This window comes from Rhinoderma darwinii, chromosome 5 (genome assembly GCF_050947455.1).
Source record: "Rhinoderma darwinii isolate aRhiDar2 chromosome 5, aRhiDar2.hap1, whole genome shotgun sequence".
Classification (NCBI taxonomy): domain Eukaryota; kingdom Metazoa; phylum Chordata; class Amphibia; order Anura; family Rhinodermatidae; genus Rhinoderma; species Rhinoderma darwinii.
In genome coordinates, this window is record NC_134691.1 from 293,489,455 (window position 1) to 293,509,104 (window position 19,650).

The window sequence follows — 19,650 nt, forward strand, 5'->3', positions numbered from 1 at the left end:
TTTTTTTAGCGGAAACAATAGCATAGTAGACTGATGTGAACAGGACCTTACACAACCGTTATGCTTTGGCCCCAAAAACATATAGATAGTGAATTTAGATTGTGAGCCCCAATGGGGACAGAGAGTGAGGACGACCTCTGTACAGAGCTGTGGAATATGTTGGCGCTATAAAACGAATAAAAAAATAAACCATAAATAAAGGCCCCCAATGAGTAAAAAGTGCTGGTTGCCATTTGTTTTACAATGTGAGGTGGCGGAAAATATTATTTTGTTTATTTTATAAATCAGGATTTATTTTTGGAAGTCCCAATTGTGAAAATTGTCGTGGCAGCGAAATGGTTAATCCCAATCAGTAAATGTTCCCGCTGTACGGTGTGTTCATTCCGGTCTCTGATAAAGAGTAAATACGAGTTCCCAATAAGTAAACTACATTTTTGGTAGGTTTGTTCTGGTAAAGCCGACTCTTCGCTGCGGTTTTGTCATGTCCATAGAATGTAACGGGAATCCGTACTGCAGAGCTGGAGGAAATATCTGTCATGTATATTAAATCTTTGCAATGTTGACAGATCATGAGCAGAGTTAAAATCGGAACTCGGAAATGTGAGTTTACTTTGATAGCTGTGGAGCTTTGTATTTTTACAGTACATGGGCTGCATTACAGGAAACGGGTCTCTTTTTTTTTTTTTTTTTTTTTTTCCCTGAGTCGTCGAATAACCTTTAACCCCTTCACGGATCCATTTCGCACTGTGTGAATGTCTATTGTTCTCTTTGAGTACTATGCCCCACTTATCTAATACCTTATCTGGGAACATTACACACACCTAATATTCTACTTCCGCATTGACACATCTACAGCCTGATCCTGTGTTCGCATATAAAACGAATCCAATTGTAGGTAAAACTTGCATTTTTGGGGCTAGGAACTGTAGTGAATGACGACCGTAGTCTGTGTGCAGCGCTTTGCAATATGTCCGTGCTATATAAGTAACAGGAAATTATAAAATATTAATTATCCTGTTCATGAGACCAATTTAAAACTGTACAAAATTCTGAAAAGGTTTAAATATAGTGAAAATATTATGGGTATTCCCATCTTGGACGTTTGTGGCATCTACAGGATATGCCATTAATCGTAGATATGGGTCTGACCTTTGGGACCCGCACCCCCGTCCTACCTTCTCTTGCTGCTCTCCGACCACTGACTGACAAGGTGGTCCGGAGTACACGAACAGTCAAGTTTTTCTTAATGTGGGTTTATGCACGTAAAAGCACGATTACAAGGGGAGACTGCCTCTTAGTATGTTAAGTCTGGATTGGACCAGCGCCCTACTATGACGCTCCCGTCGTGCAGACAATGTTGCTTTGCCAGTGCGATCAGCAGCAAGACTACAGCAGTAGTACAAAGCCGTGGTCCTGCAGCAACTGCCAGGATCAGAACGAACTCAGATTCTGTCATGACACTGTCAGTAGCGACCACAGGATTTAAGTTGTCAGCCCATTGGCGTGCCACGACACGATCGTTATACAAACGATCAAAAGAACACTGCGGCAAGTCCCCTAGTGGGACAAAAAAATTAAAACTGATTTTTTACATTTTATAAAACAAATTCTCTCCCACCCCAAAAAAGAAACTTATTTTTTTTTAATATCAAAAAATTGGGGGGTTTACCATATAAAAATACATATTTGCTACCAACGCGATCGTGACAACCTGTAGAACAAAAATAGCTAACTAGTTATTATAACGCTTGGCGTAAAATAAAACAAAAAAAACAGGAATTTCTGTTTTATTTGCATTTTCCCCTAAAATAAAAGTAATACAAGCTAATCCATAAAATAGTACCAATAAAAACTACAACTCCTCCTGCAAAAACAAGCCTTCACACCGCGGCATCGATGGGAAAATGACAACGTTATGGCTCTCGGAATGTGATGACACAAACGTGTTTTATTTTTTTTTTGTTTTTTTTTCATTTCTCAAGAAAAAAACGTTATATGTTTGGTACGGCCACATTCATACCAACCTATAGAATAAAGTTGACCTGTTGTTTTCACCGCATAGAAAACAGCAGAAAGAAGCACAATAAATGGCAGAGTTGTTTTTTGTTTTTTTTGCATTCCCTCCCATAAAACATTTATTAAAGCAAATCAATTTATATGTACCCCAAAATGGTGCCATTGAAACATATATAACTCATGCCGCAACTAACAAGCCTCTATAAAGCTGCAACGATGGGAAAAATAAAATAAAGTATGGCTCGTAGAATGCGACTATGGACAAAAATGGCTTGGTCCTTGAGGCCCCAAACAGGCCGGTCCTTAAAGGGTTAAATAGGGACGGATTACTTACTAAATAACATTGAGTCCATTAAAAGCCAAACATGAGAAATGACAGCCTCGTGTGTGATCTGTGATGGTGGATCTACTTAATTCCTAGTATATTTTGTGTGGCGGTTTCCTGAGTGGAATACGCTGTTGGAAGCTCGGAGCAAGGCTAAGCTTATCTTTATTCCCCGAAGTCTTAAATAATTTATAGTGTTGATACAACAATATTAAGAGTCTGTCGCTGCTACAGGCCCCGGGTACAAATCTTTTAAGTCTGCCTCATATAATTTTCCAGCTATGTTAGCACACTTCAGTCTTCTATATTTTATAATCTGTGGTTCCAGCTGAAAACAAATGAAAGCAAATTCTATCAAGCGATGGATTTCTGGAGTGAATAAAAAGCTCTTAACATGTATCCTGCAACCTTCAGAAACGCGTAGCATGCATTTTATCCTCCGGACCAGTCCATCTCATTGACGCATGTGTCTCAGTAGTGGGTGATTATGGGATTTCGTCCTTGGATTCAACCTGTAAGCATGTGACAACATTTTTACATACATTTTTTATAATTACAAGGGTTAATATCGCAATATATGATAAAGAAAGGCAGAGTTTAAAAGAGTTTCCCCATAATCCTTATTTATCACTTATCCAGAGGATAGGGGATAAATAGCTGATCGGTGGTGGTCCAACTGAGACCCCCCACTGATCATGAGAACTGGCTTACCTTGCCGATCCTGGGAGCTCCATAGAAATAGAGCAGTAGTGGGCATGCTCGACCACCGCTCCATTAATTTCTTTGGGGCTGCCAAGCGCTATCTTTGGCAGACCCATAGAAATGAATGGCGCGGTGGCGAGCATATGCTGTACCACTCCATTCCTATGGGGCTTCCAGGAATGGCAAGGAAACCCCGTTCTCGTGATCGGCGGGATCCCAGCGGTCAGACCCCCACGATGAGATATTTGTCACCGATCTTGTGAATCGGTGATAAAGGGATTTTCCCGTAACCAATATTTAAGTCCTGCTAATTCTCCTTTTCCCCTTCTCTGCCTTTGTTTCAGTGGCATTTCTGCCTGAAAGTGGGAAAATAAAAAGTTTAGTCCGTTAAATTTGGCTTACATTAAGGCCCCATGCACACGACTGTATTTTCATCCATCCATAAATACGGAGCCGTAGTCATCCGCAACTTATCCGCATATACAGAACGGTATCCGCAAATAATGCATCGGTATATATGGATCCATAAAAAGAAGAAAACCACAAATGTTGTGCAACATCTGCAAACCTGGTGTCGCCAAGCAAAGCTTCCGTAATTACAGACCGCTATGGGTGCTCATCTGTAGCCGTCCGTAATTACGGAAGCTCCCATAGAATTTTATGGGCATTCTGTGCGGCAACTACGTACAAGAATAGGACATGTTATATATGTTACGGAACGGACACCCATCCGTAAATAAACTGATAGGTGTCCGTAGCCCATAGAAATGAATGGGTCCGTAATTGCGGATGAAAAATACAGTCGTACACATGGGGCCTTAAGGAGTTGTCCAAGATTATTTATGTTCTCATGGTTGGCCATGTTACTGCAAATAAATAAATTTGCTAATATAGGTGATGGGAAAAAAAAGTCTGCTCCCTTTGCAATGTAGGAGCTCTCCTTGCTTGCCATGGTTGCTACAATGTAGAAACTACTGTACAGTGTACAAACAGTATGTGATCAACGATTTTTTTTTTTTTTTTTTTTTTTTTTAATCCTTTAAAAAGTAGTTTGAGTTGCATTAATTCATTGACGTGGTACAGGTCTGTCTTGGATGGATAAATTCCGTGCTGCACACCTCATAAAATGTGGAGAAATGGTATAGGAGCTTTTGTTGCAAAGGTGGAGCCACAGAGCAAGGCTTCCATACTTAATGCAAGAGTCTAAGGCCGAGTTCATACGTAGCTGTTTTGGTTGCAGAAAATCCACAGCATAAGGCCGGATTTACACGAGCGTGTGCGTATTGCGCGCGCAAAAAATGCGGCGTTTTGCGCGTGCAAAAGGTCCATAACCGCTCCGTGTGTCAGCAGCGTATGAGGCTTGGCTGCATGAATTTAGCGCAGCCGCCATCATTATGACACTCTGTATGTTTGTTTTCAATCATAGTTTTTACTGCTGTTGCGTGAATATGTGCGTCACATGGAAGTGCTTCCGTGTGCTGCGCGTGATTTTCATTCACCCATTGACTTCAATGGGTGCGTGATGCGCAAACAACGCACAAATCTAGGACATGTCGTGAGTTTTACGCAGCGGACACACGCTGCGTGAAACTCACGCACAGTCTGCACGGCCCCATAGACTAACATAGGTCCGTGCGAAGCGCGTGAAAATCACGCGCGTTGCACGGACGTATTACACGTTCGTCTAAATAAGCCCTAATGCAGTAGCAGCAGAGCGGATGAGACTTGAACAAATCTCATCCACATGCTGCGTACAGAAGAGGAAAAAACACGCAGAAATTGACCCTCGGTGCAGTTTTTTTTTTTATTCTGTAGCATGTCAATTGTATTTGCGTAATCACTGCTTTTTTGTTGCGGGCATCCCACATTGAATTCAATGGGAGGTAAAACCCACAACATATAGCGCATGTTGCGATTCCGCCCCAAAAATGGCAAATAAAATAATCTTATACTTACCCAGAATTCTGTGCTTCAAGAGATGCGTCGCCACGACTACGGGGAAGCATGAAACCGAGTCACACGTGGCAGGTTTTGTTGCAAAAATTTTGGCGACTGAAAATCTATTACATTCAGATAAATGGGGTTGTTTTTTCAGCACGTGCATGCTGGTAAATGGAAAGTCGCAGAATATTTCTGCAACAAAATCTACCGCGTGTGAATCCATGCTAAGAGGCCTAGCTCACTCTCTGCCTCCTTGTCTCATGGCTGTGAGTGGTGCGGTACTGGAGATACACATTTATCTTCAGACCAGTCATGGAGACATATATCAGAAGATCACTTCTGGGATTTCCAATCAAAATTTCCTCTCCTTTTATCTAACTTTTTGAATTTTATTTCTTTATTTTGTCCTTGAGTTAGGGCTTGTCCACACATAGCGGAATTGCTGCTTATTTTCCATCCGGAATTGCGGACGGTTAATACGCAGCAGAATACAGTAGCAGCAAAGTGGGGTGATATTTAACAAATCTCATCCACACAGTGTGTAAAATTTCCGACCACAAATTGACCTGCGGTGTGTATTTTTTCCTACCGCAACATATCAATTCCTACTGCGAAAAGTGGACTGAATTGCTGCGTTTTTCATAGATGTCGCAATGTCCCAGCATTGAAAAAAAACGCAGCAAAATAACTACCATTTTCTGCAGTAAAAAAAACGCAAGAAATGGTGCGATTTTTCCGCAGCGGAAATCCTGCTAGTTTCTGCAGAATTGCTGTATAAATGTTCTGCAGCAATTCCGTTACGTGTGGACAAGCCCTTACACTTGCTTTGCTGAGTTTTTCTATGCTCACTGTAAGGCTATGTTCATAATGAGGTTTTTTTAAGTCAAAAACGGCCCGAAAATGCCTCCCATTGATTTCAATCCGAAAACTAATCTAACACTAATCTTCAGCCCAAATATTTTATTGCCAGTTTTAATCTTCTTAAACCTTGTGAAATTACAAATAGTCGCCGACAATTAATAGATATAATTGATAGGAAGTTCGGTTACTTTAAATTTTATATATAATCTATAAACAACTGGACTTTCCTGTTCCATGATTTGTCAGGTTTCATGGGCTCATCCATCAATGTATCAATACATTTCCATTGTTAGACCTAGTAGTTTGGTTTTTAAATAATTGCCCCAGTTCTGATCTTACAGGTATTCTGATGTCTTTTTCCTCTGTAATGAGAACTTTTTCCATTATGGAATTCTTTGTTTATTCTCTATGTAATAAAAGGCTTATATATTGGCCTCTAGATGTGATGTAACATTCTTTGGCTAGGTTACATAGATCGTCTGATGGTTTTATGCACACGTTCTGGTCGGATATGCTAGCCAAGAATTCTTCTGATTATGTAATAATATCTTACCGCAATGTATAGTAACAACTCATCACAAAGCTGAAGATCTGTTTCTGGGTGACTCATAAAATGAAAAAGAAAATACAAGAACCATACTTTCCTAGTACAGTATTCTCCATCTGCTGGACTTGTATTGTGCCTATCCATTGTTCGTTCTTCCTTTTTGGCTGAAGAAGCCGAGCAATGGTCAATGTCTTCCTTCATGAAGATCTTGTTCATCTGATGGTTGACTTTGCAATTTGAAACATGAGTTAAAATTATAATTTAGGCCCTGTTCCCACCACGTTTGTGATGTAGGTTTAGTGTGTACGCCAGCAGAACTCCATTAGCCCATGGCATGACATGAGTAGCCATCGGGCTGGTATACGTCGGTATACCTATTTTTTTTAAGGTATTAACAGCATAGTAGACTATGCTCTTCGAAACAGATGGATTCCACAAAAAAAGTATACTGCTAGGTTTGTTTTTCTAACGTGGAAGCCTATAGTCATAGGCTTCCGTTAAACTTCTACACCGTGAGCTTTTGAATGTGTTTTTGGTTTTTTTAGGACATTTTGAGTGGATGCCATAATAGTACAAATATCACGTAACGGTGGCATCCGTCAGCTATTAACCCCTAGCCACACGACTCCGTAACTGTACGTTGTCACATGAATTTTTTTTTTTTTCCATCATAATTCACTAAAAATAATAATTAGATTTAGTTTTTAGGTAGTTGTCTAGCTCTTCTGGGTCAATCCATCGGAATCCGTTCATATGTCTATCGGTTGTCAGTTAGTCAGCGTCAGTCGCGTCACGTATCTGTTAGTAAGTGATACTAAGTGTTATAAAAAAAAATTGTGGTTTACGTGAAAAAAATGTCAAAAAAAAATTTGTGTTAGCGTTAGTGTTTTTTGTGTTTGTTATACAACAGTTTTTTACAGTTCACTGAGCTACATGGGTATATACCATACATACATACATACATACATACATACATACATACATACATACATATATACAGAACACTTTTCTTATTTCACCCCCTTTTCTACCACACAAATAATTAGTCTCCCAGTACATTTTATGGTACAATAAATGGTATCATTAAAAACTAAATTCTATGGGTGCCAGGTAGGACATGTATATTCCTCCTTATTATATCTCTGCCAAAACTTTTCTCACGAAGTTCAGTTAACATTTGTGGCACTAACCATCCAGCTAACCTACGTGGTGGTTGTACAGAAGAGGAGAATGCTAATGATGATTTGCTTTGGATTTCGACATCCTAACAATATGCTCTTTTTTTAATTTCGCAGTTGCACTACAGAGTTCCAAGAAAGCTGCCAATGGAATCAGTGACAATCGAAGGACCGTTAAACCGGGAGAAGACTTGCGTTTACTGGAAGGAGAACTTCTGTTACAGGTATGAGAAACCATCATCCCTGTAGAGGAATTTTCGTCTTGTAGCATTCGTCAGTCATGTTTTGTTGATGGTGCTGGTTCTAGATGGCTGCTAAAATCATGCTATTATGTGCGCTCCATGGGACATTTTAGGTTGGCTATCCCCAGTATTTTTCCGTTTACTAGCTTTGCCACAAAGTTTTTTTTTTTTTTTCGTTTTTTGTTTTTTTTTTAATAATAATTTCTTTTTGGCACTTTTTAAAATAAAAAAAAAACTTTTTTTTAAATCTTACATTTACTTTTACCCCGGTCTCTCCCCCCTCCCTTTTAAGACTATAGGTGGTGCACAGCCGATGTAATAGCATTAAAAAAAACATCCCTACTGTGTAACACCTTTCCATATTGAACAATTTTTGTCAGGTTAGCTGCTTTTTATCAGGAAGAACTAAGGTTATGAAATGTCATTATTGTTTTTACTATTTACGTCATTATGTCGTTTTCTATACGATACCGGATGTCAATAGGGATCGGTCATGTTATTGGGCTGTTCATGAAAAGTTCTACAGCCAGTTAAATCCCTATCAAGACATCCCTGGGTATAGACCATTTTTTATTTTCGTGTACTTAAAGCAAATACCATCAAGAAATGATGGTATTTTTCACTAGACCGTTCCCGACTGACGTTTGGTTATAGTCACATGTCCTTCTAGATCACTTGATCTATACTTATATTTCTTGTACTATTCATAATTAGAACATTTGTATTATTATACTTATTTACTACATCCTGACCACACAAATTCGTAAGTGAATATGTTCTTATTTCCATAATAGTCAAGACTTCTATCTGCCAAGAAGGAACAATGGATTGTATGGACCCCCTTAGACCTCTTATATGAGCCCCTCTGTTACATGTTTCTACAATTAGGAGTTATGTCATTAAAATCTATGGTTCATGGATACATTTACTAGTGATGACCACATGAAAGACCTTTTCTGACGTTCAAGAAGACCCATGCCTGGCCTCTCATACTGTAGTTTTTCTTTGTATGGTCGCACTGTATCAAAGCATTTTAAGTAATGAAGGAAATAGCAGTTTACATTTGTCCTTGACGCCGCACACATTTTAACTTTCTTTCCTAATGAATTCTTCATGGAAGTGGTTACAATAAGCTGCTTATTGAACGTAAATTGGCATATGTAAAAGGGTTATTTACCCCTGGGCAAGCTTAAAATGAAGAAGATTGCTGCTTTGTAAATGATTGCTGAGAAGTTTTCCTTTAAAAGCTTTATGGGAAATAACACTATAGATCATAGGCTCTGTGGTCATTAAGTTGTCTGGCTTTCATAGACGCCTCTGTTTTCTAAACTTATTCTGGATGGAGACTATTTACAAGATGTCTTCAAATTGTATACGTGCTTCCTACAAGGTGCAGAAAACCGTAAAGGGGTTTTCCCATCAGGGACATTTGACATATTCGCACCAATCTCTAGATCGTGGTCCCCTAAACCCCGTTCTACCTTTTCATGGTTCCCGCTGCCACTTGTAATTTCTGACCATGTAATCAGAAAACGGCGTAGCTCACTGAGCTACGCCGTTTCCGTAACTCCCATAAAAATGAATGGCGGTTACGTAAGCGGCGTAGCATGCGAGCTAAGCTGTTTCCATAACTGCCATTTACTTCTGTGGGAGTTTTCTAATTACATGTTCGGAAATTACAAGTGTCAGCGGGAAACGAGAAAGGTAGAACGGGGTTTAGGGGGTCCTATTCTAGAGATGGGTGCAGGTCCCAGAGGTGGGACCCGCATCTATCTGACATTTATGGCATATCCTGTGGATATGCCGTAAATGTCCCTGATGGGAAAACCCCTTTTAAATGTACTAAATTATAGATAACAAAATAATAATCCCTAGTGTGTACTTTGCTTTACTAGATGAATGTGTAGTCATTCCTGAACTGTAATAATGCGTATGATTATGAGATAAATTTCATCGAAAGCATTTCTAAAATAGTTTCTCCATTTCTTAAGAGCCTTGAAAGATATTTGTCAGCATAGAGGTTCAGGTAGAGGAAATGAAGCTAATACTATTTTCTACTCGACCATCTACACCCAAAACCATTTTCCAATTTTGGTGTCTGTATTTATGTTATAATATGGACTTATGTATTCCATTTATTTTGGCTTCAGTTTAATCTAATACAGAGAGCACAACAAACCCGTTTTAATAGTCAAACATGTGTCCCTTAGGTCTCTTGCACACGACCGTTGTGCCACTCGGGCCCTTTTTGACGGCATCCGAGTGGCACACGATAATCTTCACGGACCCATTCACTTTGACTGGTGAATCGGGCCAGTGAAAAATGGTCAGAGTCTCCGATCCGTGGAAAGATAGGACATATTCTATCTCCTCGGATCACTGACGGGACTCGGACGGCACACTCGGTCGTGTGCATGAGGCGTTAGCTTTCGATACTTGTTGGGTGAAACACTGACGAGTGATATTAGAAAGCCACTTATTGGATCGTATATTTCTGAATCTTTTAGTGGGCATCATATTTTAGGATTAAAGAACAGTCGTGAACCTGGGGTGAGTTCTGCGGTGCCGTATTACACGTCTTATAGACTTTAGTGGAACTCCTCTGTATACCTCTGATTTCCTGTGGAGGGTTTATCTCTGTTGGATTCTATTGTATAATGTGTTGGATTTAGCACAAATTTCGGCTTCGCAACCCTATTCACATAAAAATTTCAGTGGCGATTTTTGTCCACAACGTGTAAAAAAGCGCCAAAAAAACAAACCGTTCAGATAAATCGCACGCTACTTATTTTCGCATCAAATCTGACAACAATCGGCGTCCCATGCTTGTGAATGGGGTTTCCATAACCCCATTCTCATGCTGCGGAAAATCCTCTTGCGAATCTGCACACCAGCGGAAGAAAAGTCTTGAATTCCTGCATGGCAGATATCCGTGTCGGATTTGCAAGATGCAGATCCAACACTAAACGTATTCTTACATGTGGCCTAACTTTAGGACATACAATAAACAATCGAATGAGTATCTACGTTACGTTTTTGGACATGGTTATAAGTAGCACAAGGTCTTTTCCCACAATACGGTACTTTTGTTTGGTAGTTGCACAGTTTGTTAATTTCTCAGCAATTTAAGGAATGTATCCCATTAACTAGGATTCATGGATATTTATTTTTAAAATGACTGTATTCTGAATTCATAAAAAACGTGTCCGTCACACTTAAAAAGCCGTGAACATTTGTTACACTTTGAGCCCATTTCCCGTGCAAGAAAAATTAAACGTTTGGTTGCTTTAAATCAATTTTTGTTCACTTTTTAGTTCCACCTTAGTGTTTGAGTCTTAACCCCTTTCTATCCCACGATATAGTCTTACCTCGCGGCGAGCGGGTCGTCCTTACAAACTACGGTAATAATAATAATGGCCTCCCGCTGAAACTCCCGAGATTGGAGACCACTGATCCCCGCCATTTAACACCTTGGAAGGCGTAGTCAATAGCAACCACAGCATCTAACGGATTAGACAAAGGGAAGCATTGCAGTGTTTTATTAAAGTGATCAGAGGATAAATAACATTCATTTTTTTTCCATAAAAAATACACTTGGTGAAAGAAGTAAAAACATGTACATGTTTGGTTTTGCCGCATTTGTAACAACCTGTTTAATGAAGTTAAAATGTTATTTAAACCGTTCCGTGAACAACGTAAAAAAAATCCCAAAAAACAATTGCAGCATAGCTTTTTGTCCCTTCATTAATCCCCCCCCCCCCCTTAAAGTTAATCAATACGTTTTATGTTCCCAATAATGTTACAATTGAAACAAGCCCCGATAAAGTCAACTGAAAATTAAAATGTCATGGCTCTCGTAATGCAAAAAAAATAAAAATATATATATATATTTATTTATATTTTTTTTATTTATTGATTTTTTTTTTTCCTATAAAAATTGCTTTTATTTTGCAAAAGTAGTAAAATCTGAAAAAAAACAACTATGCGTATCTGTTATTGGCAGAAGCGTAACGACCCATAGAATAAAGTTAAGATATTTTCTTTAATCCTTCTTATTCCTGCAAAACGTCCTCTTTATTTTATATTCTAATTCTGTTTTGATATCATGGGGGTACTTGTCGTTTCTGATGCCTAGATGTGACCACTCCTGTATATGTCGCTTCATTCAGGGGAAACTTAACTACCATAGCGTGGAGATATGCAAAATATCTGTTTTATACTTCTGTAAGCAAAGATGTATTTGATCAGATATTCGGTTAAAAAAGACATGTCCGTCTAGTTCAAGCGATTGTCCTTCAGTATTGATCCAGAGGAAGGCAAAACAACCCCCATGAGGCAAAAACCATCTTAGGAGAAAAAAGTTATTTCCAGAATCCAAATATGGCAGTCGGAAAAAATCACTGGATCAACGTCCCACCTCCAGCATCTAGTACAGATAACCTACATTATTACAATAATTTTAATAATAAAATATTATTTTTATTTTTTTTGTACCAAAAAAGACACCCAGACAACTTTGCCTTGGACGACACCTTTACTTTTTCTCTACCCTGGTTATCATAAGTCCCATATACTACTTTTGGCAGGAACTTGCTATATACATTTAATGTTATGATTGACGTCCTTTTTTGTTTTATGGTGTGTAACATGGTTTATCAAGAAATCTTGCCCTGAAATAATTATTACTTTAGTGGCGTGAAACGATCGAAGTAGAGGATGCCGATCACACCTACAGAACAGTCCAGGATTACTGCAATCCCTTGCCCTCAGATCGTTGATGGAGGAAAGATAGTCTGTGAATGAGTCTACTAATCCTCCTCCATGTACTCTAGAATTTGTGGCGTTGGTGCATGATACATGAGCGCCCTGAAAGGCAGTTTGGATGGACCCCGACCGATCAGATATTTATCACCTATTCTGTGGATAGGTGATCAATTTTGATTATGGGAAAACCGCTTTAATTCTTATGTGAAAGTCATGGATCGGTCATTTCCTAAAGATGGCAATGAAACATTTAGGTGCAGTTAATATGTGGAGGAGCACGTATTAATTTTAGACCATCTTAGTTCAATCTTTGGCATCTGAAAGACGTAGCAGCAGTTCATATATTTATTGTTTTACATCTTGAACACAACGTATACTGAAATTCAGGCTAATTGTAGATTACGTTCTCTTTACTGCTTTGTATAAAGAAGAAATTGGATCTCGAAACGGCTTCATTTATTTTGGCTTTTGCTAATTCCTTTTACTGGAAGTTGATCTGTGCAAGTAGAGACGCTGCCAATTTTTACATGTTTTGTTTGTTATCAACAAGGCATAGGCCATGTTGATTGTACGACTAGATAAACGCACTTTCCATTACTTCTCACAAATGGAGCCGTTTTGTCTGCTTGTTTACTGAGACCGTCCTGTCAAAATTCAATCTTTGTCCTTTTTCTATTTATCAAGCAAATGAGACTTTGTCCTTTTAAAATATAGACTTGTAACATTTCAACTTCTAGGCAGAGTTACATAAGGATTATTACTACAAATCCACTTTTAGAGCATCCCCAACTCTAAACCAGGCCTATTTACCATCTTGTATCCGTAGGGCCTCCCGCACATCGTGTTACTGCTCCCTACAACGTCCGCGTTATACAAAAAAAAAATTGCAAGAATCCAGCAGAAAAAAAATGGTGGTATTCTCCATCGGATTCTTCATTATGAAGTTATTCTCCACCTAAAAGCAGAGAATATCTCTGTAATCCATAGCCATACGGCAGCACGCAGAGTGTCTTCAGCTTGACTGTTGTGCATGAGGCCTCAGGTCATGTATGTGATGTACATTTAGCATGTGTACTTCTGGGCTCCATACTCAGCTTTTTTTTTTTTTTTACATTATTTTATTTTTATTTTTTTATTGGGTATAGAACAGCGTTTTAGTCTAGGCTATTCCAACCAACGGGATCCCACAAAAAAAGGATACCACGTGGGAGCCTATCCGTGACCTATGCCACTATAGGTCATACGTTAAACATATATACGTTGTGAGCTTTTCAATAGCTTTTCATGACATATGCGTTAAACGGATGCCAAAATAGCTTATCGTGAAGAATGCCTAACAGTGGCATCAGTCACCGATAGGATATAATGGTGACCGGTTTTCTCGGATACATCAGGAAAAGGTTATGAGAGTTCATGACTTCTCTGTTAAAGGTATCCCGTAGTAGTCTATGGGTGACGGATGGCACTATTTAATATAAGCGTCAGGGGCTTTTCCCACCATATGCGCTAATTGTAGGCCGAAAATGTGGCCTAACAGATTGCAAGCAGTATTGTATTCAGTTTACATTTTCTTTCAATATTTAGGGCTGCAATGTTTTATATTGGGGTTCTTGTTATACAATGTACAGAGACGAACTATATAAATCAATGCTAATTTGTTCATTACATTTTTGGAACTTTTCTAGGGCTATTTCTATTTAATTTTTTTTGCCGTCTTTATTGTTACTTTTAATTCTGAATCTTAAAACCTCCAAAAAAAATTATATTATTGATCTTTTTTAATACCATGAGATATCTTATAATGTATTTGATAATATTGTGTTGAACAATTTTTCTCTTGCAGGCCCTTAATGGATTTGTGTTGGTGGTTGCTTCAGATGGACTTGTGTTTTTTTCTTCATCCACCGTTCAAGATTATCTTGGATTTCAGCAAGTATGTATTTCTTTATTAGGAGTATAGAGCAATAAGTTGATTTTTTTTCTTTCTTTCTTTTGCAGCGGTGAAAATGGTTTCCATTTTTTTTTCTCCGTTTGGGTCGTAGTTGAAGGTGTTCTCGTAATTACAATTTGCTGTATTAGTGTATATAGACGTCATGAGTAGAGCATCTCTACACGCTGGCGAATCTAGCCCGTCCATGTATGCAACGGTCAGGCATTCAATGGAGTGGTGTTCAGAACGAACGCTCACTATGTATGGCTAGGTTAAAGGGTAATACAACTTTTTAAAAACGTTTGACATGCCATAGTGGCTGTCCGAGCACTGGGACCCACCCCCCGCCCCACCGATCGTTAAAATGAAGCGGCAGGAGCGATCGAGTTGGCGCTCTGCTGCTTTTGTTTCTGAACGGTTTTCCTCGGAAAGCTGAGCGGTGTACGGGCTCATAGACTTTATATTGAGCCTGTACACTGCTCCGATACAAGCCGATCAGAGACTAAATAGCACAGTACTCACCTGAGCACTTTTTTTTTACTTCGTTTTAGCAATCGGTGAGGGTCTCAGTGCTCGGATCCCCACCAATCAAAACTTCTGACGTGTCACTATGACGTCAAGTTTTTTTTTTTTGTTTTTTTTTTAAAGTTTAGTTACCCTTTAAGCCAGCAAAGAGGATTATACAGAATGACCTCTGAAAACTCTTCATTTGTAAACTTCAGGGTAGCCATTGGTTATTACTTTATGGTCATTTCTTGAATAATCATTTAGGTAGTCACAATTAATTTTTGCCAGGAAAGCCGTGGCCTTCCAGCTATTTGCCCTGCAGATAATGTGTATCAAATGCGACATGGACGGCTTGCGATTGCCAGTGAGAGCCACTGCTTGTTAGGTCAGGTCAGAAATACTGTATCAATATAATTAGAATTTTATCTGTTCTGCTGGCAAACCTGAGAAGATAGGGTTAATGCTCCATGCCCTGTTGTTCTTCCAGCTGTAAGGTGCAAGCCTTGATAAAAGTTGCGTGTGAAGTTCTAATTAAATACTATGACTTTGATTGCCTTGGTATTTCCTCCGTATCAGCTGGCACAGACGATTCTTTTACAAGCCAAGTAAAACAGATTTGTTTTGGGTTTTGTTTCTATTCTATTAAAACGGTGTCCGTAGAGCAACAAGGATAGAAATGTTATACTGTGTGCGGAGTAGCGATTCCATTTATAGACCCCAGCCCTGTGTGCATAGCCATAAACTTCTAAAGCTACAAGCTGAAAGAATAAATCACCAGGTTGTAAGTAAGGGGGAAAAAACAAATCTGTTTCGGAAAATGGAATCTATTTCAATACTTTTAAACTTTTTATGAACTACAGTAATGTGCTAAAGTCAGGAAACTCTAAAGGCCCATGCACATGACCGTACATTTGCGTCCGCATACTATCTGCAATTGCGGAGCTGCACTTGTGGATAGTATAGGGCACATTGTATCGTATGGGCCAATTCACACGACTAAGGTTTCCATGGTCCGCGCGTTGCCCGAAGGCCGGACCGCTAAAAAAATAGGACGTGGTGTTTTACGGGCCGCATTTGCGTTCCATGCTCCTTTAAAGTAAATGCATATATAGTGTGTGTGCACGGTGCGTGATTGCGGACGACCCGCGGATGACACCCTTTGGGCCGTCGGTTCCGTGATCACGGATCATGCACACAGCTACGGTTGTGTGCATAAGGCCTGATTCATAATTTAGAGGATTGCTACCTAAAAGTGGGTTTATTAATAAATGTTTATTAATAAATTAGTTAGAGCAGCACCTAACATTTGGTAATTATTATATTTGCTTTACTTGGAGAAATTGTTGTTTTGCTGTTTTCAAATACATCCTGGCAGACACCTTTGACATATATTGGGAAAAAATACCTGAACCCCTGATGGAACCCTAAAAAATGCCTCAAGCCTAATGTCTGTGGATTATCTTTGGTCTAATCTTTTCCGAAATATCTCTTGTAGCAATTATAGATGCACATGAAAAATAACATTTGGACAGTTTGTGTGAATGTTAGTCTCTTTGAAGGGTTAAGGATTATGCTATGATTAAGAGCGTGGTGAGTGCTTGAAACGCGTAAGCGGTTTTTAAAACCTTTGTGTGATGTCTTTGTATTGGAGTCAAATAGAATAAATCAAGTATATGTTGTTGCTGGACTATTCTATTTGGGGGGGGGGGGAGAATAGGGTTCGGCTGATTTCATATGTCCGTAATATAGATGTGGTTTAGAGACCTTATAACTGCTGCAACACCCTGGCCCCAGGTACTTTTGATGACCATAGGGTCCTGCAATGATCTGTCTGGAGGCAAACGCTAAAATGCGTCTATTATAGTGTGAAACTAGCCAAAATAATACCCGTGAAAATGCCTTTTATTGGTGGGACACATCTGTTAGTGTCAGCAGGGTGCACAGAAGTGTAGTGGAATGGAGAAATTAAATACTTATAGATCTGATATTATCTTTGGTAGAGGCTTTTATGCCCCCGACACCTGAAAAAAAAAAGTTGTACTTCATACCCATTGTGATTGGAAATTAAAAGTTGGAATCAAAATATTTTTTGCATCTAGGCATTAACAGAATTTACTGGTTCATCCTAATTGTTTTTCTGTTTCTTTTAGGCTAAATCATGACCTAGCCTCATCCAATAAAGTTTTATATCCAAATATTGGCTAACACTAAATAAACCACCAAATAGAAAGTTCACTGTCAGCTCTCACTTAATTCCATATGTTGGCTTAGCGTTCTGTAGTTGCAGTGTACATTATAAGTAATATGACTACGTGGACCCCCTTAAACATGCAACAATATTTGGCTCAGAGAGAGTAAGGGAATGCTACAGTTTTGTGGAGTTGTGATTGTGATCTATTTACAGCATAATTGGTAATGAAAAATAGCTGCAAAGAGCTCATATAGAGCTCAAAAAGTTAAAAAAAAAAGGTAAACTGGCCACCTATTGGAATTTGAATTATCAATGTAGATGGTGGATAAGTGAGACATCAGCCAGTGATCCCCAAAATTAGTTGAAAGAGTAGATGGGGTTTTCCTTCTCCCACCACACACACACACTAATGATTCTCCCGAGGTGGAGCCACCTTCACCATCTCAGACGCTGTCCAATCAGTGCGAGGCAACGTCAGACCGGCCAGGCACTCTGTGATCTTGCCAGAACAACCTTATCTCACGAGACCACGCTGGGTGAACATTTCTGAGCAGATCTGAAGCTGCCTAGCGCTGACTGGACAGCGTCAGAAGGTGTGAAGCTTGCTCCGCCCCCTGGAGAATCGGCTTAGTTCACAGGGTAGTCAACTACGCTATTGATTCCACACAAAAAATAGAAACCTTACAGAACGGAGACCAATGGAAACCATTAGCAATGGAAGCATCACCATTGAAATACACGCTAATGCAAAAGGAAAACTATGGTTTCCCCTTGGTTTACGTATCATTTTCAACTTTTTAGATTAAAAGAAAAAAGTTTAAGCACACCAAATGAAGGGTCTATGAGAACCTGGCTATAGGTATAGCAGTTCAATTATAGCACTACAGTACTGTAATATAATTTTTAATTTTTTTGGGCTATTTTTTTTAACAGTCTGATGTGATTCACCAAAGTGTGTTTGAGCTGATCCATACAGAAGATCGGCCGGAATTTCAGCGTCAGCTGCACTGGGCTTTGGATCCTGCTCAACCTTCAGACGCACAGACTTCTCCAGGTACAGTATTGATCCACCCTTTAGCAATAATTATCGATTATTCTTCTTAAGATGTTTATGGCGATGGGGTGCTGTTGATATCTATGTATAAATAGCAGATGGGTGGAGATGATTTTGAAGCTCATTACAAGTATATAAAGAAAAACAAGACGGAATGAAAAATCCCAGCTTGCTTCATTTTAAGTTGATTAAAGTGAAAATTTATTTACCGAGTAATTCCGTGGGTATTCTTGTTTTGACAGACGCTGAAAGTACGTGCTAATTGTAGGTATTCACGTGCAGTTATCCAAGACTGAAGCCCCTCCCTGTACTTAATCTCTTAATTATTCAATTAGACGCTGGTATAGAATGACCTCATGTGTGCAGTTTATGGATAGTTGTTTGCTCTCTACTCAGTCAATAGCTTTTGTGTGTCTTTCATTGTTTAAGAATATGAAGGGAGACAAAGTCTACGTGAAAGCACGGTGCTTAATGGTGTAGTGTAAGCACAGTCTTGGATATGGGACACTAAGTCCGTGTTCCTACTAGTCTGATACCCTGCGTAAAAACTGTGCAGCGTATCCGACCTGGAACCCGCAGGGTTTTCCGTCTGAAAAACCACACCACGTTGTGAAAAAAGCTGTTCATACTTACCCCCTCCCTCTTCTCTGTGCGTAGTCCGGCCTCCCTGGGTGACCTTGCAGGCCATGTCACGCTGCAGCCTGTGATTGGCTGCAGCGGTCACATGGGATGAAACGTCATCCCAGGAGGCCAGACTGCAGGAAGGAGAGCGTTCTGGTTCAGCATCCATAATGCTGCCACAACGTCCTCACCCCCCACATATCCTAGACCACTATAGTGATGTCATTCAGGTGTAGTAGAATTGGGTGATCTGGGTGTTTATTTTGGTCATTTGAAATATTCACTTTCACGCCTCAGTAATATGGAGCTGAGTAGGATTTATATATTTGGTGCTGAAAACTGGATCAGATCTCATGTTGAAAGCAGATAAAACGTTCCCCCAAAAAAAGCTTTGGCATTTGATCTTTTTTGGCACTAAATATAGAAATCCCACATAGGGGTGTTAATGTAGCCTAAGGCTGTCTTCACAATAGTGTTAATGGTTTCCATATTTACTGGGTAGAATAGCGCAGCATGCTCTACTATTCCGATCATCAAAGAGCAACCGCTTACAGAGAACTAACAATGCTGGGCTAATACTGTCTACATTTTGGACAGCGTAAACTTAGACCAGGCAGTCAGAAAATGTATCTAAAACTATCAGGGTGTATATGATCAATTTTGCGCATCTGGCTAGATATATTATACACTTTTTTTCTCTTCCTTATACCACCGATTGGTTGGCTTCTTTTACACCAGTTTTTTGCACCAAAACTGTGACGCAGGGAGGCG

The 19,650-nt window shown here is 39.4% G+C and overlaps 1 protein-coding gene across 2 annotated transcripts in view; it reads left to right on the forward strand.

Moving 5' to 3' along the window:
• AHR (aryl hydrocarbon receptor) overlaps window positions 1-19,650 on the forward strand; it is a 108,131-nt gene that overhangs the window by 75,222 nt on the left and 13,259 nt on the right. For both annotated transcript variants that reach the window (XM_075827297.1, XM_075827298.1), the window contains exons 3-5: window positions 7,688-7,794; window positions 14,420-14,509; window positions 18,138-18,258. In XM_075827297.1, the coding sequence (XP_075683412.1) occupies window positions 7,688-7,794; window positions 14,420-14,509; window positions 18,138-18,258 (318 nt within the window). The remainder of the gene's footprint in view (window positions 1-7,687; window positions 7,795-14,419; window positions 14,510-18,137; window positions 18,259-19,650) is intronic.